Source organism: Miniopterus schreibersii, assembly GCF_964146895.1.
Source record: "Miniopterus schreibersii genome assembly, chromosome: 17".
Classification (NCBI taxonomy): Eukaryota; Metazoa; Chordata; class Mammalia; order Chiroptera; family Miniopteridae; genus Miniopterus; species Miniopterus schreibersii.
Window position 1 is genome coordinate 43,772,783 of NC_138117.1, and position 21,422 is coordinate 43,794,204.

A 21,422-nucleotide genomic window follows, 5' to 3' on the forward strand; every position below is an offset into this window, starting at 1 on the left:
GATAAACCTTCAAAATTCTGAAATCGAAGAAGAGAGCTTCATTCTAAACATTTCTTTACAAACTGCAAAAGCCATAGTTCTGGCCAGGAAAGAGCTGCACCATGAGACAAAATCATGCTGCACATTCACCTGGCAAAGGACTGCGATGGAGGGCCACCAAGGGTGGACACTAAATGCTGAGCAATAAGCGAGGTAAGTAACACAGGATTTGAACAGGAACGAATCAGTACACAAAAGTCACAATGACATCATAAATGAAAGAAATGCATTTAATAAAAATCATAATACACAAAGTAATGTGTACACCTCAATGTCATAGGCTGAGGAGCCAACAAAAAGAGTTCCTTGATCTAAGTGCAGGAGAGATTGCCAGGGATGGTCACTGCCAAAATCCCGAGAAATAAAAACAGGAAATCACGGGAGAGAACACCAGGATAAGTCAGGATAGAAAAAATAAAAACAACTGGAAGGACAGTGAAAGATATAGTGTTACCTGACTAATAAAAAAGGTAACTAAAATCTCATTAAAGAAAATTTTAGAACATTGAGAATAGAGTAAGATATTTTTAAGAGATGAAATAACACCATATAAAGGTTCATTCACTCTCAGGAGACAGAAAGAAGTAACAGGCCAGTATCAGGGTCAAGAGTAGCCTTGTGGAGCAGCTGCATGTAGGTGAGGTTCTCGTGCGTGTTGGGGTCGAAGAAGCCCTTGGTGTCGTCGCTCGGGTCCGCCAGGACGCGGTTCATCTCCTCGTCGAAGTAGCCGCGCTGGTAGGCCACGGGCACGGGCACGCGGTGGCTGTGCACGGGGTCGATGATGCCGCCCGTGGCGATCTGGGCCTCCAGCAGGCGGATGCCGTGGTCCCTGACGATCAGGTCCTTCTTCATGGCCTGGAAGAGGGAGATCTGCTCCCCGGTGTAGGGGTCGGTGTAGCCGGTGACCGCGCGCTCCGCCGACAGCAGCTTGTCCCGGATCTCGCCGCCCACCACGCCCGCGGCCACCGCCTCGTCCACGGACAGCCGCTGGTTGCGCACGGGGTCGATGACGAAGCCGGTGGCCGCCTGGGCCTCCAGCAGCACCAGGGCCGTGCCCGGCCGCAAGAGGCCCTTCCACATGGCCTGGTAGACGCTCATCTTCTCCTGCCTCCCGGGCTCGTCCTTGGCGGGCACCAGCACACCCGCGATGCAGCTCGTGCCCTCCAGGTAGAGCCTGACCGAGTCCATCTTCATCACCTCCTGCGGGCTCTTGGTGCCCTGGGCCAGGCCCCGCAGGGTCTCCGGGTCCAGGATCCCAGATACGCCCAGCTGGGATGCAGATACCTGGTGCCTCAGGCCCCGGAAGGACACCTTGCTGAGGCGCTCCTCCGTCTCCTCGACGACCTGGGTGAGGGTGGCCACCAGGCCGGGCAGGGCCAGGTCGCCGGCCGCGTGCTGGGCCAGGAGCTCCTCCCGGCGGGCCTTGCTCAGGTAGGAGGAGGAGAGGACGTCCCACACGGAGACCGGCTGGCCTCGGAATCGTCCAGCTCGCACCTCCATGGTGGCGGCACGCAGGTCCTGCTCCTGGAGGCGCCTGGCGGCCTGGGGGTCGGCCTCGCCATCACCACGCCCGAGTGGACTGGACTCCCGCTGGCCGGAGGCGGCGTCCCCCTGCGCGTGCTCGGTCCCCTGGGCCACCTCAGCCTCCTCGATGATGGTGGTCAGCCGGCGGGTCAGCGCGGGCAGGCCCAGCCTCCCCGAGCGGAACTGGGCCAGCAGCTGCTCCCTGCTGACGGCGCTCACGTAGCTGGACGCCAGCACGTCCCACACGGGCACCGCCGGCCCCTGCAGGCGGCCCACCTTGACCTCCATGGTGGCGGCCCGCAGGGCCCGCTGAGGGTCTGCAGGGGTCCGGTTCGGGCTCCCTTCCTCGGCCCGGGCCAGCAGCGAGGTGAGCGAGGCGCCCAAGTCCTGCGCGCTCAGGGTGCCCGCCCGGTACTGGACCAGCAGGTCCTGCCGCAGGCTCTCGGACACCTCCCGGTAGAAGAGGAGCTCCCAGACGGAGACATCCTGGCCCCGGGTGACCCCCGCTCCCGGCGGCGGCGTCACGCGCAGGTCATGCAGGGCGCGGCACAGCTCCTCACCGAGCTGGAGCACAGCGGAGCCCTGGCCGGCCAGCTGCAACATGTACAGCCCTGTGTCGGGGTCACGCACGCAGCGGCGCAGCAGCTGCATGTAGGTGAGGTTCTCGTGCGTGTTGGGGTCGAAGAAGCCCTTGGTGTCGTCGCTCGGGTCCTCCAGGACGCGGTTCATCTCCTCGTCGAAGTAGCCGCGCTGGTAGGCCACGGGCACGGGCACGCGGTGGCTGTGCACGGGGTCGATGATGCCGCCCGTGGCGATCTGGGCCTCCAGCAGGCGGATGCCGTGGTCCCTGACGATCAGGTCCTTCTTCATGGCCTGGAAGAGGGAGATCTGCTCCCCGGTGTAGGGGTCGGTGTAGCCGGTGACCGCGCGCTCCGCCGACAGCAGCTTGTCCCGGATCTCGCCGCCCACCACGCCCGCGGCCACCGCCTCGTCCACGGACAGCCGCTGGTTGCGCACGGGGTCGATGACGAAGCCGGTGGCCGCCTGGGCCTCCAGCAGCACCAGGGCCGTGCCCGGCCGCAAGAGGCCCTTCCACATGGCCTGGTAGACGCTCATCTTCTCCTGCCTCCCGGGCTCGTCCTTGGCGGGCACCAGCACACCCGCGATGCAGCTCGTGCCCTCCAGGTAGAGCCTGACCGAGTCCATCTTCATCACCTCCTGCGGGCTCTTGGTGCCCTGGGCCAGGCCCCGCAGGGTCTCCGGGTCCAGGATCCCAGATACGCCCAGCTGGGATGCAGATACCTGGTGCCTCAGGCCCCGGAAGGACACCTTGCTGAGGCGCTCCTCCGTCTCCTCGACGACCTGGGTGAGGGTGGCCACCAGGCCGGGCAGGGCCAGGTCGCCGGCCGCGTGCTGGGCCAGGAGCTCCTCCCGGCGGGCCTTGCTCAGGTAGGAGGAGGAGAGGACGTCCCACACGGAGACCGGCTGGCCTCGGAATCGTCCGGCTCGCACCTCCATGGTGGCGGCACGCAGGTCCTGCTCCTGGAGGCGCCTGGCGGCCTGGGGGTCGGCCTCGCCATCACCACGCCCGAGTGGACTGGACTCCCGCTGGCCGGAGGCGGCGTCCCCCTGCGCGTGCTCGGTCCCCTGGGCCACCTCAGCCTCCTCGATGATGGTGGTCAGCCGGCGGGTCAGCGCGGGCAGGCCCAGCCTCCCCGAGCGGAACTGGGCCAGCAGCTGCTCCCTGCTGACGGCGCTCACGTAGCTGGACGCCAGCACGTCCCACACGGGCACCGCCGGCCCCTGCAGGCGGCCCACCTTGACCTCCATGGTGGCGGCCCGCAGGGCCCGCTGAGGGTCTGCAGGGGTCCGGTTCGGGCTCCCTTCCTCGGCCCGGGCCAGCAGCGAGGTGAGCGAGGCGCCCAAGTCCTGCGCGCTCAGGGTGCCCGCCCGGTACTGGACCAGCAGGTCCTGCCGCAGGCTCTCGGACACCTCCCGGTAGAAGAGGAGCTCCCAGACGGAGACATCCTGGCCCCGGGTGACCCCCGCTCCCGGCGGCGGCGTCACGCGCAGGTCATGCAGGGCGCGGCGCAGCTCCTCACCGAGCTGGAGCACAGCGGAGCCCTGGCCGGCCAGCTGCAACATGTACAGCCCCGTGTCGGGGTCACGCACGCAGCGGCGCAGCAGCTGCATGTAGGTGAGGTTCTCGTGCGTGTTGGGGTCGAAGAAGCCCTTGGTGTCGTCGCTCGGGTCCTCCAGGACGCGGTTCATCTCCTCGTCGAAGTAGCCGCGCTGGTAGGCCACGGGCACGGGCACGCGGTGGCTGTGCACGGGGTCGATGATGCCGCCCGTGGCGATCTGGGCCTCCAGCAGGCGGATGCCGTGGTCCCTGACGATCAGGTCCTTCTTCATGGCCTGGAAGAGGGAGATCTGCTCCCCGGTGTAGGGGTCGGTGTAGCCGGTGACCGCGCGCTCCGCCGACAGCAGCTTGTCCCGGATCTCGCCGCCCACCACGCCCGCGGCCACCGCCTCGTCCACGGACAGCCGCTGGTTGCGCACGGGGTCGATGACGAAGCCGGTGGCCGCCTGGGCCTCCAGCAGCACCAGGGCCGTGCCCGGCCGCAAGAGGCCCTTCCACATGGCCTGGTAGACGCTCATCTTCTCCTGCCTCCCGGGCTCGTCCTTGGCGGGCACCAGCACACCCGCGATGCAGCTCGTGCCCTCCAGGTAGAGCCTGACCGAGTCCATCTTCATCACCTCCTGCGGGCTCTTGGTGCCCTGGGCCAGGCCCCGCAGGGTCTCCGGGTCCAGGATCCCAGATACGCCCAGCTGGGATGCAGATACCTGGTGCCTCAGGCCCCGGAAGGACACCTTGCTGAGGCGCTCCTCCGTCTCCTCGACGACCTGGGTGAGGGTGGCCACCAGGCCGGGCAGGGCCAGGTCGCCGGCCGCGTGCTGGGCCAGGAGCTCCTCCCGGCGGGCCTTGCTCAGGTAGGAGGAGGAGAGGACGTCCCACACGGAGACCGGCTGGCCTCGGAATCGTCCGGCTCGCACCTCCATGGTGGCGGCACGCAGGTCCTGCTCCTGGAGGCGCCTGGCGGCCTGGGGGTCGGCCTCGCCATCACCACGCCCGAGTGGACTGGACTCCCGCTGGCCGGAGGCGGCGTCCCCCTGCGCGTGCTCGGTCCCCTGGGCCACCTCAGCCTCCTCGATGATGGTGGTCAGCCGGCGGGTCAGCGCGGGCAGGCCCAGCCTCCCCGAGCGGAACTGGGCCAGCAGCTGCTCCCTGCTGACGGCGCTCACGTAGCTGGACGCCAGCACGTCCCACACGGGCACCGCCGGCCCCTGCAGGCGGCCCACCTTGACCTCCATGGTGGCGGCCCGCAGGGCCCGCTGAGGGTCTGCAGGGGTCCGGTTCGGGCTCCCTTCCTCGGCCCGGGCCAGCAGCGAGGTGAGCGAGGCGCCCAAGTCCTGCGCGCTCAGGGTGCCCGCCCGGTACTGGACCAGCAGGTCCTGCCGCAGGCTCTCGGACACCTCCCGGTAGAAGAGGAGCTCCCAGACGGAGACATCCTGGCCCCGGGTGACCCCCGCTCCCGGCGGCGGCGTCACGCGCAGGTCATGCAGGGCGCGGCGCAGCTCCTCACTGAGCTGGAGCACAGCGGAGCCCTGGCCGGCCAGCTGCAACATGTACAGCCCCGTGTCGGGGTCACGCACGCAGCGGCGCAGCAGCTGCATGTAGGTGAGGTTCTCGTGCGTGTTGGGGTCGAAGAAGCCCTTGGTGTCGTCGCTCGGGTCCTCCAGGACGCGGTTCATCTCCTCGTCGAAGTAGCCGCGCTGGTAGGCCACGGGCACGGGCACGCGGTGGCTGTGCACGGGGTCGATGATGCCGCCCGTGGCGATCTGGGCCTCCAGCAGGCGGATGCCGTGGTCCCTGACGATCAGGTCCTTCTTCATGGCCTGGAAGAGGGAGATCTGCTCCCCGGTGTAGGGGTCGGTGTAGCCGGTGACCGCGCGCTCCGCCGACAGCAGCTTGTCCCGGATCTCGCCGCCCACCACGCCCGCGGCCACCGCCTCGTCCACGGACAGCCGCTGGTTGCGCACGGGGTCGATGACGAAGCCGGTGGCCGCCTGGGCCTCCAGCAGCACCAGGGCCGTGCCCGGCCGCAAGAGGCCCTTCCACATGGCCTGGTAGACGCTCATCTTCTCCTGCCTCCCGGGCTCGTCCTTGGCGGGCACCAGCACACCCGCGATGCAGCTCGTGCCCTCCAGGTAGAGCCTGACCGAGTCCATCTTCATCACCTCCTGCGGGCTCTTGGTGCCCTGGGCCAGGCCCCGCAGGGTCTCCGGGTCCAGGATCCCAGATACGCCCAGCTGGGATGCAGATACCTGGTGCCTCAGGCCCCGGAAGGACACCTTGCTGAGGCGCTCCTCCGTCTCCTCGACGACCTGGGTGAGGGTGGCCACCAGGCCGGGCAGGGCCAGGTCGCCGGCCGCGTGCTGGGCCAGGAGCTCCTCCCGGCGGGCCTTGCTCAGGTAGGAGGAGGAGAGGACGTCCCACACGGAGACCGGCTGGCCTCGGAATCGTCCGGCTCGCACCTCCATGGTGGCGGCACGCAGGTCCTGCTCCTGGAGGCGCCTGGCGGCCTGGGGGTCGGCCTCGCCATCACCACGCCCGAGTGGACTGGACTCCCGCTGGCCGGAGGCGGCGTCCCCCTGCGCGTGCTCGGTCCCCTGGGCCACCTCAGCCTCCTCGATGATGGTGGTCAGCCGGCGGGTCAGCGCGGGCAGGCCCAGCCTCCCCGAGCGGAACTGGGCCAGCAGCTGCTCCCTGCTGACGGCGCTCACGTAGCTGGACGCCAGCACGTCCCACACGGGCACCGCCGGCCCCTGCAGGCGGCCCACCTTGACCTCCATGGTGGCGGCCCGCAGGGCCCGCTGAGGGTCTGCAGGGGTCCGGTTCGGGCTCCCTTCCTCGGCCCGGGCCAGCAGCGAGGTGAGCGAGGCGCCCAAGTCCTGCGCGCTCAGGGTGCCCGCCCGGTACTGGACCAGCAGGTCCTGCCGCAGGCTCTCGGACACCTCCCGGTAGAAGAGGAGCTCCCAGACGGAGACATCCTGGCCCCGGGTGACCCCCGCTCCCGGCGGCGGCGTCACGCGCAGGTCATGCAGGGCGCGGCGCAGCTCCTCACCGAGCTGGAGCACAGCGGAGCCCTGGCCGGCCAGCTGCAACATGTACAGCCCCGTGTCGGGGTCACGCACGCAGCGGCGCAGCAGCTGCATGTAGGTGAGGTTCTCGTGCGTGTTGGGGTCGAAGAAGCCCTTGGTGTCGTCGCTCGGGTCCTCCAGGACGCGGTTCATCTCCTCGTCGAAGTAGCCGCGCTGGTAGGCCACGGGCACGGGCACGCGGTGGCTGTGCACGGGGTCGATGATGCCGCCCGTGGCGATCTGGGCCTCCAGCAGGCGGATGCCGTGGTCCCTGACGATCAGGTCCTTCTTCATGGCCTGGAAGAGGGAGATCTGCTCCCCGGTGTAGGGGTCGGTGTAGCCGGTGACCGCGCGCTCCGCCGACAGCAGCTTGTCCCGGATCTCGCCGCCCACCACGCCCGCGGCCACCGCCTCGTCCACGGACAGCCGCTGGTTGCGCACGGGGTCGATGACGAAGCCGGTGGCCGCCTGGGCCTCCAGCAGCACCAGGGCCGTGCCCGGCCGCAAGAGGCCCTTCCACATGGCCTGGTAGACGCTCATCTTCTCCTGCCTCCCGGGCTCGTCCTTGGCGGGCACCAGCACACCCGCGATGCAGCTCGTGCCCTCCAGGTAGAGCCTGACCGAGTCCATCTTCATCACCTCCTGCGGGCTCTTGGTGCCCTGGGCCAGGCCCCGCAGGGTCTCCGGGTCCAGGATCCCAGATACGCCCAGCTGGGATGCAGATACCTGGTGCCTCAGGCCCCGGAAGGACACCTTGCTGAGGCGCTCCTCCGTCTCCTCGACGACCTGGGTGAGGGTGGCCACCAGGCCGGGCAGGGCCAGGTCGCCGGCCGCGTGCTGGGCCAGGAGCTCCTCCCGGCGGGCCTTGCTCAGGTAGGAGGAGGAGAGGACGTCCCACACGGAGACCGGCTGGCCTCGGAATCGTCCGGCTCGCACCTCCATGGTGGCGGCACGCAGGTCCTGCTCCTGGAGGCGCCTGGCGGCCTGGGGGTCGGCCTCGCCATCACCACGCCCGAGTGGACTGGACTCCCGCTGGCCGGAGGCGGCGTCCCCCTGCGCGTGCTCGGTCCCCTGGGCCACCTCAGCCTCCTCGATGATGGTGGTCAGCCGGCGGGTCAGCGCGGGCAGGCCCAGCCTCCCCGAGCGGAACTGGGCCAGCAGCTGCTCCCTGCTGACGGCGCTCACGTAGCTGGACGCCAGCACGTCCCACACGGGCACCGCCGGCCCCTGCAGGCGGCCCACCTTGACCTCCATGGTGGCGGCCCGCAGGGCCCGCTGAGGGTCTGCAGGGGTCCGGTTCGGGCTCCCTTCCTCGGCCCGGGCCAGCAGCGAGGTGAGCGAGGCGCCCAAGTCCTGCGCGCTCAGGGTGCCCGCCCGGTACTGGACCAGCAGGTCCTGCCGCAGGCTCTCGGACACCTCCCGGTAGAAGAGGAGCTCCCAGACGGAGACATCCTGGCCCCGGGTGACCCCCGCTCCCGGCGGCGGCGTCACGCGCAGGTCATGCAGGGCGCGGCGCAGCTCCTCACCGAGCTGGAGCACAGCGGAGCCCTGGCCGGCCAGCTGCAACATGTACAGCCCCGTGTCGGGGTCACGCACGCAGCGGCGCAGCAGCTGCATGTAGGTGAGGTTCTCGTGCGTGTTGGGGTCGAAGAAGCCCTTGGTGTCGTCGCTCGGGTCCTCCAGGACGCGGTTCATCTCCTCGTCGAAGTAGCCGCGCTGGTAGGCCACGGGCACGGGCACGCGGTGGCTGTGCACGGGGTCGATGATGCCGCCCGTGGCGATCTGGGCCTCCAGCAGGCGGATGCCGTGGTCCCTGACGATCAGGTCCTTCTTCATGGCCTGGAAGAGGGAGATCTGCTCCCCGGTGTAGGGGTCGGTGTAGCCGGTGACTGCGCGCTCCGCCGACAGCAGCTTGTCCCGGATCTCGCCGCCCACCACGCCCGCGGCCACCGCCTCGTCCACGGACAGCCGCTGGTTGCGCACGGGGTCGATGACGAAGCCGGTGGCCGCCTGGGCCTCCAGCAGCACCAGGGCCGTGCCCGGCCGCAAGAGGCCCTTCCACATGGCCTGGTAGACGCTCATCTTCTCCTGCCTCCCGGGCTCGTCCTTGGCGGGCACCAGCACACCCGCGATGCAGCTCGTGCCCTCCAGGTAGAGCCTGACACCCTCGTCCTTCTTGACATCCTCCGTGGTGGTATGTCCCTCCTCGAGCTGCTCCAGTATTTCCTTGGTGATGATGGCTGATTCAAAGAGTTCGGAGGCCGTGATTTGTCTCCTGATACCCCTGAACCAGAACTGCTTACTGTTCTTTTCTTTCTCATCGATCAGCACAAAGATTAATTTCACCACCTTGTCTAGTGCATTTGCAGTTTCTCTTTTGTATTTTTCAACTAACTCAAGCTTTTTCTCCTCTGTCACATATTCGGAGTTCAGCAGCTCCCACACTGATGGCCTCTGTCCCATATACCTGCCGACTGTGACTTCTACCCGCTCGCTCTCGAGGGCCCTTCTTGTGGCTTCATCAATGTATGTGGAGTCCTTTCCGTTTCGGTTCACAGGGAACAGAGCCCAGGCCGTCCTGTCTTCCCAGTGGCTTCTCTCCTGAAGCTCCTGGTATGTCACCTTCTCATGTGTGTTGGGATCCACGAACCTCTTATTCATATGCTTCTGATCAGACACCAGTGGGTACGTGTCTCTGTGCAGACATCCACGCTTGTAGGCCGTGTCTAGTGGGAGCCGGTGGTGGTGCAACGGGTCGATGGCGCCCCCCGTGGCCACCTGCACCTCAAGCAGCCTGAGCCCCTCCTCCCGTTTGACTAACTTCCTTTCCATGGCCTGGAACAGCGATACTGTGTCCTTCGTGTCAGGGTCAGTGTAGCCTTTGGCGGCCTTCTCGGCATTCAGGAGTCTTTCCCGAAGCTCCTCGCCCACCAGGCCAGCAGCTACAGCCTCGTCCACGGAGAACCTCCGGTGGCTGCGGGGGTCCAGCATGAACCCTGTGGCTGCTTGGGCCTCCAGCAGCAGGGCTGCAAACCCTGTGGGGATGAGTCTCCTCGTGCTGGCCTCATAGAGGCTCATCACCTCCTGTGTAGACGGTATGATCACCCCCGCAATGCAGCCACTGCCTTCCAGGGAGGTCCTCACGTGCTGCAGCCTGTGGAGGGCCTGTGCCCCGTGCAGCGTGTCCAGGGTCTTTTTATCAATGATTCCAGCGTTGAACAACTCTGAGGCTGTCACCTCCCCACCAATACCTGCTACCCGGATGACCTGGTGTTGCTTCTCTGTCTCTTCGACTATGGCGGTGACGATCCCCAGCAACTGCTGCAGACTCAGGGTCTGGGCTTGGTACTGCTGGACCAGCTCCTGCCGCCTCTCCTCTGAGAAGTACTGAGAAGAGAGCAGGTCCCAGATGGAGATGCTCTGACCTGCAAACCTCCCCACGCGCATGGTCGTGGTCTGAGATCGCAGGACTTGTCTCGTGGCCTCATCGATATACATGTACGTTTCTCCTTTCTCTACGATTTGTAACATGTACAGGCTGGTCTCAGGGTCTTGCACACAGCGCTCCAGCAGCTGCAGGTACGTGAGGTTCTCGTGCGTGTTGGGGTCGAAGAAGCCCTTGGTGTCGTCGCTCGGGTCCTCCAGGACGCGGTTCATCTCCTCGTCGAAGTAGCCGCGCTGGTAGGCCACGGGCACGGGCACGCGGTGGCTGTGCACGGGGTCGATGATGCCGCCCGTGGCGATCTGGGCCTCCAGCAGGCGGATGCCGTGGTCCCTGACGATCAGGTCCTTCTTCATGGCCTGGAAGAGGGAGATCTGCTCCCCGGTGTAGGGGTCGGTGTAGCCGGTGACTGCGCGCTCTGCTGAAAGCAGCTTCTGGTAGGTTTCTTTGCCAAACATCCCTGCTGCGAATGCCTCCTCCACGGTAAGCTTCCGGTTCTCTACAGGATCGATGAGGAAGCCGGTGGCTGCCTGGGCCTCCAATAGCACCAGGGCCGTGCCCGGCCGCAGGATATCCCTCCTAAGGGCCTCTGAGATGCTCATCTTCTCCTTTGTGGCCTGGACAATGACCCCGGCAATGAAGTTCCTTCCTTCCAAGAAACGCTTCACACTGTCCATCTCTGTCACCTCCTGCACGGTCTTTGTCCCCTGATTCAGCTCATCCAGTGTCTTCTTGTTGATTACCTGGGACCTGAACAGTTCACTGGCTGACACCTGTTTCCGGAGCCCCCTAAAGACGGCCTGTGAGGGCTTCCTCTCCGAGGCCTCGACCAGGGCGGTGACTGCGCTGACCACCTGCCTTAGGGCTGTGGCCCTCCCAGACTGGCAGAGAACTGCTAGCTCCCGCCGCTTATGAATGCTGACATACTCTGAGTGCAGCAGGTCCCAGAGTGACACGGTGAGCCCTTTGAATCTCCCAGCACCCACAGGCACCTTCATTGCCCTCAGGGCCACTGCTGTGTGGTTGTCCACCTCAAGTGCTACATCCTGGGGAAGAGGCAGCAGCCATAGGCCGGTGTCAGTGTCAAGAACACAGCGCTCTTTGAGCTGCTGGTATGTCACCTTCTCCCGCGTGCTAGGGTCGAAGAAGAACTTGCTGTCTTTGTCTGTCCCAGTTAGCACCTGGCTCATCTGCTCGTCCAAGAGGCCAAGCCTGCAGGCGGCCACTTGGGGAAGGTGTACCCCGTATATGGGGTCCACTGCACCCCCTGTAGCCAGCTGTGCCTGCAAGAGAGGGAGGCCCTCGCTCTGGGGCACAAGCCCCTTCTCCATGGCCTGCCACAGTGAGAGGGAGCCCCCTGAGTAGGGGTCTGTGTACCCAGCCACTGCCCTCTGGGCCTGCAGGAGCTGCTCGCTCAGTGTCCCGCTCACCAGTCCAGCCTTGACAGCACCTTCCACAGATAGTCTCTGGTTGGTCAGAGGGTTAATGAGTGAGCCAGATGCCACCTGGGCCTCCAGCAGACTCTGCCCCAGGCCCATGGGCAGGAGGCCATCCTTCATGGCCTGGGTGATGCTGGCCGTGGTCCCCGAGGGTTGCAGGAGCACGCCAGCCACACAGCCCGTGCCCCACAGGCAGGCCTTCACTGTAGGCTCCTCAGCGACTTCGGCGGGCGATTGTGTGCCCTGAGCCAGTGCCACCAGGGTCTCCTGGGTGATGATGCCAGTGTCCAGCAGCCAGACAGCGGGAACCTCACCCCTAGGGCCAGGCACTGTGACACGGGCCTGTGCTAGGAGCTTCACCCCCTGCACCCAGCTCTGCACAGCCGCCTGCAGCTGCTGCACAGTGGTTTTCCCCATCTGGAAGTCCTCTAAGAAGGCCTCCCGCTGCTCCTTGGTGAAGTGGCAGGAGACCAGCAGCTCCCAGAGGGACATGCCGTCTTCTGCCCCTTGCGTGGCCTGCAGGGTCTCCTGAACTTGCTGGTCTGTGGGGACGGCAGGAGCACTTTCTTGCAAGGGCAAGAGGTAAAGGCCGGAGGCCTCGTCCTTCAGACATTGTCCCAGAAGCTGGGTGTAGCTGGTGTGCCCCCGGCCGTCCGGCGTGGGGAAGGTTGCAATGGAACTGGACAAGGATGTCTCCATCTCCTGATCAATGTAGCCACGCTGGGTGGCCACGGGCATAGGGAGGTGGTAGTGGCCTGTGGGGTCAATGACACCTCCTGTGGCCACCTGGGCCTCTAGGAGGCGGGCAGCCTGCTCCTCACGTACAAGGCCCTTCTTCATGGCCTGGAACAGGGACACCCGCTCCCCAGAAAAGGGGTCTCTGAAGCCAGTCACAGCGTCTTCAGCCCGTCTCAGCCGGGCATACAGTTCTGGCCCCACCAGCTCCCTGCGTACAGCCTCTTCCACCGACAGGGTCTCCAGACTGTGGGGGTCAGTCAGGGCTCCAGTGGCTGCCTGGGCCTCCAGCAGCGCCAGGACAACTCCTGGCCCCAGCAGCTTCTGCTTCATGGCCTGGTAGAGGCTGAGCCTCTGGTTGGAGGACTGCAGCAGCACACCGCCCACAGCACCCGAGCCACTCAGGTACCTTTGGACGTCACCCATGTGGAGCAGAGCCTCGGGGCTGATGGCCCCTGCCAGCAGCTGGTCCAGGAGTTTCTGGTCGATGATTTGGGCCTCTAGGAGCTGGTAGGCGGTGACCTGGCCCCGCAGCACAGGCAGCATGATGTCTGTGCACCTTGCCGTCTCCCTCTCCAGCAGCTTTGCGATCTGTTCCAGGGAGACCTTGCGCAGCCGGTAGTTGTGCAGGAGCTGCCTCCGCCAGGCCTCGCTGAAGCATTCAGAGTTGAGCAGCTCCCACGCAGACACCTGCCGCCCCCGGAACCGCCCGCACTTTACGGACAGCAGCAGGCTCTGGAAGGCCCGTCGGGTGGTGCCATCCACCAGCTGGGGCTGTGCACTGCTGAGCGGTAGTAAGTAGAGGCCTGTCTCGGGATCGCGCACACAGCGCTCCAGTAGCTGCATATAGGTGAGGTTCTCATGAGTGTTGGGGTCAAAAAAGCCCTTGGTGTCGTCATTCGGGTCCGCCAGGATCAAGTTCAGGGTCTGGTCAAAGTAGCCGCGCTGGTAGGCCACGTGCACGGGCACGCGGTGGCTGTGCACGGGGTCGATGATGCCGCCCGTGGCGATCTGGGCCTCCAGCAGGCGGATGCCGTGGTCCCTGACGATCAGGTCCTTCTTCATGGCCTGGAAGAGGGAGATCTGCTCCCCGGTGTAGGGGTCGGTGTAGCCGGTGACCGCGCGCTCTGCTGAAAGCAGCTTAGCAAACACATTGGGCCCGATGACGCCAGCCCTCAGTGCCTCCTGCACAGAGTATCTCTTGTTTTCTTTTGGGTCGATGATAAAGCCGGTGGCTGCCTGTGCCTCCAGAAGGATGAGGGCTGTGCCAGGCCTGAGCAGCCCCTTCCTGTGAGCCTCGTAGATGCTAAGCCGCTCCTGGGAGCCAGGCAGCAGCAGGCCGGCAATGCAGCCTGTGCCCTGCAAGTACCTTTGCACGGAGTCCAGGCTGCCCACGTGCTGGGCAGTGGTCTGTCCTCGTGCCAGCTGCTCGTACACATCCTGGCCGATGATCTCTGCTTTCAGCAGTTCTCCTGGTGTCACGGGGACCCTCAGCCCAGAGAAAGTGGTCCTGGCAGTGGCTGCAGCCTGCTCCAGGGTGGCCCTCAGCACAGCTGTCAACTCCTCCATCGACAGGGCCCCTGCCTTGTGCTGCTGTGCCAGTGCTGCCCTCTGCTCCACAGGGATGGCTTCAGAGAAGAGCAGCTCCCACAGCGACATAGGTCGGCCCTGGAACTTACCCACGGAGATGGTGGCCGTGGCTGTACTCAAAGCCTGCCGAGTGCTGTGCTCAATGAATGGCACTGCCTGTGGCTCCTCTCCAAGGGCCTCCTGGGGTAGGGGCAGGAAGGCCAGCCCCGTGTCAGGGTCGGTGACACAGCGGGTCAACAGCTGCCCGTAGCTAAGGCTCTCCTGCGTACGTGGGTCCGAGAAGCCAGCAGCCTGTGAAAGATGCTGCTGTGTTGCCTCATCCAGGCAGGCGAAGCGCAAGGCAGCCTCCAGGGGCAGCCGGAACCTGCGGGCCGGACACAGTAGCCCTCCCGTGGCCAGCTGCACATCCAGGAGCCGTAGTGCCAGAGACTTATCCACCAGCTCCTTCTTCATAGCCTGGAAGAGGGGGATGTGGGTGCCACTGAAGGGGTCATGGAACCCCGTCACCGCCTGTTCCGCCTCCAAGAGCTGCCCATGCAGCTCTGGGCCTACCAGGCCTGCCCTGACTGCTTCGTCCACGCTCAGCCTGCGGCCAGTGGCTGGATCCACCAGAGCACGGATGGAAGCCTGAGCCTCGAGCAGCGGAAGTGCGGCACCCATCGGGAGCAGATGCTCAGCAACAGCCTGGAAGAAGCTCTTCTTGTGGCCAGCAGGAAGCAGGACGACCCCTGCCACACCACCAGAGCCCTGCAGGTAGCGCTGAACCTGGGGGCGCACACTCACATCCTGCACCACCAGCCTGCCCTCCTGCAGGGCCTGGACTGTCTCCTCGTCCAGGACTCCCGCCTCCAGCAACTCAGATGAGCTTGCTGCCCCACTCAGGGTGGGAAAGGTGGTCTTGAGGGGCAGCAGAGCCAGCCCTGTGCTGGAGGCCTGCATACACCTGCCCAGCAGCTCACTGTAAGACAGCTGCTCCAGCGTGTTGGGATCCTGGAAGTCTGGTTTGCGCTCCAACAGGCCACGCCGCGTCTCCTGGTCCAGAAGGCCCTGCTGGCAAGCCAGCTCTGGGGCCACTCGCAGGCCCTGGATGGGGTCCACCAGGCCCCCCGTGGCCAGCTGGGCCTCTAGCCAGCTCCACCCCAGTGCCCTGTCCACAACCTCCTTCCCAATGGCTTGGAAAAGGGCCAGCTTCTCACCCCCATAAGGGTCAGGGTACCCAGTGACAGCACGCTCTGCAGCCAGCAGCTTCTCCTTCAGCTCCAGGCCCACCAGACCCTGCTGCAAGGCCTTGGACACGGGAAGCAGCTGGCCCCCGGCAGGATCTACAAGGCCCCCAGTGGCTGCCTGGGCCTCCAGTAGCGCCAGCCCGAGCCCATCCGGCAGGAGGCCCTGCTTCATGGCGGCATAGATACTCAGGGCCTGGCCTGAAGCCTCCACATATACCCCAGCAATGCTCTTGGCCTGGGGCCCAGAGGGAGTGCTAGCTTCCAGCACAGCCTTCATGTTCTTGGGGACGATGGCAGGCTCAGTGCCATTGGTGACCAGGACATCACGAGGAGAGGTATAGCCATTCATGGTGCCCACTGGTTGTGCAGGACTCACTTGCCCGAGATCTGCTGTGTCTGCTCCCTGCAGAGGATGAAAAGGGTCCGTTAGGGGCCCTGGGATGGCCCAGGTGGGCAGTCAGGGGTCAATTCCAGATTCTGGGTCCCCCTCCAAGAGGACTAGGATCAGTATCTAGGTGAGGTCTCTCCACTCTCCTCACCCGGCCCCAGGAGGGACCAGTGAGCACAGGGACCCCAGGCCGGTCACGGAAGCCTCTGTTTTCTCCTGTAGGCCATCCTTAGGCCTCCAGCCCAGCCCAACACCCTCACCACCCACCCTGGGCGAGGGGGCTGCATGCTTGCATCTGGCCTCAGCCCTGTACCCCTGCAGCACCCACACCTCCAACAGTATGGCCTTCCTCTTGCTCCCCAAGGCTTCACCTCATCACTCTGTGTTCATGGACACCAGCTCCCACCTTGTACTTCTCCCAGTGACCTCCTTCAAACTCATGCCCTCCCTCCAGCTCCCTGCTGGGCTGCAGCCATCCCCCCACATTCCCCTCCTCCACCCTCTGACTCCACGCTGTGTCTCCTCAAGATCCTCCCCCTTAGCCTGGCTCTGTGTCCTACTCTGGCCACCCCAACCAGTCCTCTCTCGGTATGTCCTCTCTGCACCCACACCTGTGCACACCTGGGGGGCCTGGGACACCAAATATTCAGTGCCGGCGTGTTGGTCCTGACAGGCTGTGGGCAGGGCCAGGTATAGTTTCCAGCCTTGCAGGTGCTCGTCAGCTGGCTCAAAGCCCAGCACCCCCATGGCCATCCCTCTCACAGATAGCTGTGTGCACGATTCTCTGAGCAGCGGTGACAGATGCCTACCTCTTGCCCAGGCCTGTTTCTTTTGTGCTGGTTAAATTGTGTTCCCCAAAGAGATATGGCTAAGTCCTCACCTCCAGGCCCTGTGACTGTGGCTTTGTTTGGATATAAGGTCTTTGCAGATGTAATTAAATTAAGACGAGGTCACCCTGGAGCAGGGAGGGCCCTGATCTGACAGGTCTGGTGTCCTTAGGAAGACAGACACAGGGACCATGCCTGTGATGCTGGAGGCAGATTGGTGTGATGCAGCCCCAAAACACCAAGGGTTGCCACCAAATTCCAGAAGCACAGATTTCAGATTCTAGCGTCTGCATGGTAAGAATTTGTTTCTGTTGTTTTAAGCCACCCAGGTTGCGGTAACTGTTGCAACAGCCTGGGAAAGGCGGCCTCCCTCCTTCTCTGCCCGTGAACCGTCCACTCTCCTTTCCCCAGAACCACACCTGCAGCCCCTGCCCTGGTCCACACCCTCATTCCCTGCTGTCCTGATCACCCCGCCCACACCTGTCCTTGACTCCCAGACAGCTCCCCAGACACTTCAAACTCCCACACCCCACACAGAGTCCAGGGAGAAGCTCAGGCCCATGTCTGCCCCTCGCCCCCCACCCCCCAGCCTTTGTTGAGGTGACCGTGGACTCTGGCTGCCAAATCTGACAAACCTATTTTGGGTCTGGCTGCCCCTGACCTCCAGGTCATGGAGTGTAGGGACCCTTGTCCCTGGTGACAGGATTCTGCTCCATCTCCACTTACCCATTAACTCAGAGAGTTCCTCAAGACTGCTTCAGTCTCCCAAATCACACATCGAGCCCAGCCTGTCCCAGAACCATGAGCGCAGCTGCCTCCTGGACATCTGTGCCCTGTGGCTTCACAGTAGCCTTGAACACCATGGTGCCCACAGCTGCTGGCCCACTCCGAGATCCTGAGCCCTGAACCCCCCAGCTGGCCCCATGAAAGGTACCCTTCCACCCTGGCCCATGTCACGTCCGTGCCCATGGCTGTCCTGCAGCCCAGAGCAGGAACGGTCAGCAAGTGAACACCTGAGCGGGGGCTGAGACCTTGTGGGGCTGAGGCCTTGTGGGGAAGACCTTTGCAGAAGCCAGGGCTGTGCAGGGGGCAGTGTGGTGGAGTGGGAGGCTGGGCTCCTGCTGTCAGCAGTAAGAAGCCAGGGCTTTGATATAGACCAAGGCCTCGCCCAGATCCCATCACAGGGAGGGCTGTGGGCAGATATTCCTACAGCTGCCTCTTGGAATCAACCCCTTCCGGAGGTTGCACAGGCATCCCTCTGGGGGCTGCCTGCTGAGATCCCCATCAAGCCCACCCTCTCCTCACCCCCATGTGTGAAATTCTGCTCCCTCCCCTTCCTTCTCTTGCACAGATGCTGGGCCAGAGGCTCCTGGGGACACCCTGCTGATCAGAGGGCTGGTGCCAGGGCAGGCCAGAAGAGGAGTGATTGACCAGCAGGGGAGCTGACTTGACCACCAGGAGGGGGAGGGCCTGTGACAGGGTAGGAGCAGGGAGTGTGCCCTGGTGGCCCACCTGGTTCTGTCAGCAAATGGACAAGTGCAACTTTCCTGGCCTGAGAGAGGACCTCAGGGATGAGGGTCTACAGACTGAGTGCCCTGTGTGGCCAAGACCCATCATGGCGGCAGGAGTTGGGGTCCATCGTACTCACCTTCTCCTTATGTGTTTCCCTAGGGAGATGCCCATCGGCACCTGGGAGTGGGCTTGGTGTGATCATGGTGGACACAGGGCTGCCCTGACATCCTTCTAGGGGTCAGTGAGACTGTATTACAGGCCAGCTTGTCTCTTTGTGCATCTGCTTTCTCTCTTCCCATCCATAGGGGCCATCCTGAGGCACGCCCTAATGCTCTCTGTGTCAGATTCTGTGCCCGGGACCGACCTGGACAAGTGCTTCGTTGCCCACCAGCATCAGTGACGGCATGTTTCCTTTCAAATGTGTGCCATGCAGGCTGGCATCCAGCCCTGCCCTGTCTCAGCAGGAGCACCAGATAACAAGGCTATCAGGGCAGCTGGAGCAGCGCACCTGTCCCCAGTGTCTGGAAGGGACAAAGGTTGGGAGAGAAGAGAGGCACCTCTCTACCCAGTGAAGGGCTTTCCAGTCACCTTGGAGGTAGGGCTGCCAGTTGGTCACAGCTGAGTGTGGCCCTTGGCCTGGATACCCGCAGCCAGCCCAGAGCCCGGACAGGCTGTGCTGCAGTGAGGAAGGGCGGCATCAGGACAGAAAACCCAGAGGGGCCCAAACAGGTTCAAGTTCTGGACACAAAGTGGAGTCCTGGTGGGAGGGAGGGGCTGGGAGCAGGGTGGGAGGGAGGGGCTGGGAGACAGATAGCAGGAAGTGAGGGAGCTGCAGCAGGGCCAGGCCCCAGTCAGTGAGTGGGCAGTAACCTAGGAGCAGGTGCCTGGAGTCTGTAGTGGGGATCTAGGGGTCTTGGATTTGAAAGAGACAGACCAGGGCCTGTGAGGGGTGTCCAGAGTCTGGGTAGTGGGACACCCAGGCAGCCCAGTGTCACAGAAATTAAAAAATGGGTGTCCCAGCCCTAGCTGGTTTGGTTCAGTGGTTAGAGCGTTGGCCCGCGGACTGAAGGGTCCTGGTGACAGGGTTCCAGATGCCTAACCTCTTGCCCAGGCCTGTTTCTTTCATGCTGGTTAAATTGTGTTCCCCAAAGAGATAGGCTAAGTCCTCACCTCCAGGCCCTGTGACTGTGGCCTTGTTTGGAAATAAGGTCTTTGTAGATGTAATTAAATTAAGACGAGGTCACCCTGGAGCAGGGTGCTCCTTGGTTTGTACCAAGGACATGTACCTCTGTTGAAGGCTCGATCCCCAGCCCTGGTCAGTGCTCCAGGGGGAGGCAACCAAACAATGTGTCTCTCTCTCCCCCCTACCCCCTCTCTGAAAAGCAATGGAAAAAACATCCTTGGGTGGGAATTAAAAAAATAAAAATGGGTGTCCCAGAGGGGTGGCCACCAGCAGAAGTCGGCTCCGTGTGGGAAGGGGTTGGTGGCTGTGGGGTTGGAAGAGGGAGGCTGAGAAGATTCACCCCTCCCTCTCACCAAAAAAAAAAAAAAAAAAGGCAAAGGGAATCTGAGGAGGGTGGGCCTCCTGTGGCTTCCCCAGAAGGGCCCCACCTCCAGGGCCCCAGGGGAGGAGGGGTGGGAGGCAATTCGGGAAGACCCACGGGAATTCCTGGGGGGGGGGAGGCACGGCGCAGTGGGCACCTACAGCCGGTCACCTACGGGGTGGGGGCTGGAAGCTAGCTGGCTGTCCACTGGAAGCCAGGGCACAGCAGAACCAGGTGGCCAGGCTGCCTCCCGCAGGAAGGCAACAACCTTCGCCCTGGTGCGGGCAGTGCTGGAACACCCGCGGGTGCAGAAGAACAGGTATCAATACTCGGACGAAATCTTGGCAGCAAGGGCGGTGGGTGGGGCAGCAGGGTCTTGAGGGTGGGGCCCGGGATGAGCAGAGCCCCTCTCACGTCTGCCTCCCGAGGTCCTGCGAGGACCTCGCCTAGGTGTCCCTGCCCCGCCAACCTGGACAGGAGGCAGGTCCCGCAGTGGGTCAGCACAGCCCCTCGCGCAGGAGCCACGCCGCCCTCAGCCGTCAGCCCGCTTGCCCCGCCCCTAGGGGCCCCGGCGGGCTCCAGTCGCGAACGCTCCCTCCCCGCCCCCCGCCCGACGGGGGACGGGGCGGAGCGCGACCTGCGGGGCCCGCCTAGGGAGGCGCACCCGTCCTGCTGGGAAGCCGCGGGGGCTAGACCCCCGCCCCAGCCGCCGCGTCTCCCGAGTCCACACGCGGACCCTGGGGCTTTCCACCCACACCCCGGCTCGGGGCTACTGCCAGCAGCCGCGCCCACGGCAGCTGGAAGGGCAGGGACCGGGCCGCAGCGCCCCGCTCTGCCCCTGCCCCGAGTCGGCCCGGAGTGAGACCGGCCGGGGGGACAGCAACCGAGCCCCAGCCCGCAGCCCCGCCGCCCCGACCTGCGCGCCCCGGCCGCGCGCCTCCCCCCTCCGGCTCGGACGTCCCACCTGCGCGCCCCGGCCGCGCGCCTCCCCCCTCCGGCTCGGACGTCCCACCTGCGCGCCCCGGCCGCGCGCCTCCCCCCTCCGGCTCGGACGTCCCACCTGCGCGCCCGGGCCGCGCGCCTCCCCCCTCCGGCTCGGACGTCCCACCTGCGCGCCCGGGCCGCGCGCCTCCCCCCTCCGGCTCGGACGTCCCACCTGCGCGCCCGGGCCGCGCGCCTCCCCCCTCCGGCTCGGACGTCCCACCTGCGCGCCCCGGCCGCGCGCCTCCCCCCTCCGGCTCGGACGTCCCACCTGCGCGACCCGGCTCCGCACGCAGCCCTCCGCTCGCTCCGCAGCCCGCGCCCTGCCCCGCAAGGATTTAAACCTGCCGGGGCCCCTCCCCTCGGCGGCCCTGCCCCGTCTGAGGGCGGGGGCCGGGTGGGGGCGCCCCGAAGCCGGGTGGGGCGGGCAGGTACTGGGAACCCCGAGCGGGCCGGACCGACGCCCCACACGCGACCTTTGGCCGTCCGTCTGTGACCACCCCGAGGCGAAGAGGGGCCCCCGAGGCGGCGCGGCGGTGGAGGTCGGGTTCCTCCCCGCTCCCCCTCGCAGGGCTGGGGACGGTGTGGGGGCGTTTGCAGTCTGATTTCCGGGCCGACTCGGGGGCGGAGGATCAGCGCCCCCACCCCCACCCCTCCCCGAGTCGCCGCGGAGGAATGCGGAGCGCGCAGAGGCAGGGAGGCGGGTGCGTTCCACGCACGGCCGGACGCATTTGAATGGAGTTTGCATGGGAAGTGCGGCCCGCCAGGGCGCGCGGGTGTAGTTTCCAAAATGCGGCTTTATTGCCCAAGCAGGGCTGGAAGGCGGGTGCAGGTGCCAGTGTCGCCCACCCCACTCCCCCGCCGGTGGCTGTACTCAGAGTGGCCCTGCTCACTCCCTGGAGGCTGGCCTCCCCAGCTGCTGCTTAATGCTGAGCCCCCTGAGCCAGGGTGGCCTCAGCGGTTCCCCTTCGTG

General features: G+C 65.0%; 1 protein-coding gene across 1 annotated transcript; it reads right to left on the minus strand.

Moving 5' to 3' along the window:
• Positions 1-253: 253 nt before the first annotated feature.
• Positions 254-20,761, minus strand: EPPK1 (epiplakin 1). Its single transcript, XM_081116470.1, has 2 exons — positions 20,721-20,761; positions 254-15,600 (listed from the first exon to the last, which is right to left on the minus strand). Exon 2 carries the CDS (start codon positions 15,544-15,546, stop codon positions 607-609), a length of 14,940 nt encoding a protein of 4,979 aa, XP_080972596.1. The 5' UTR covers positions 15,547-15,600; positions 20,721-20,761; the 3' UTR covers positions 254-606.
• Positions 20,762-21,422: the final 661 nt, after the last annotated feature.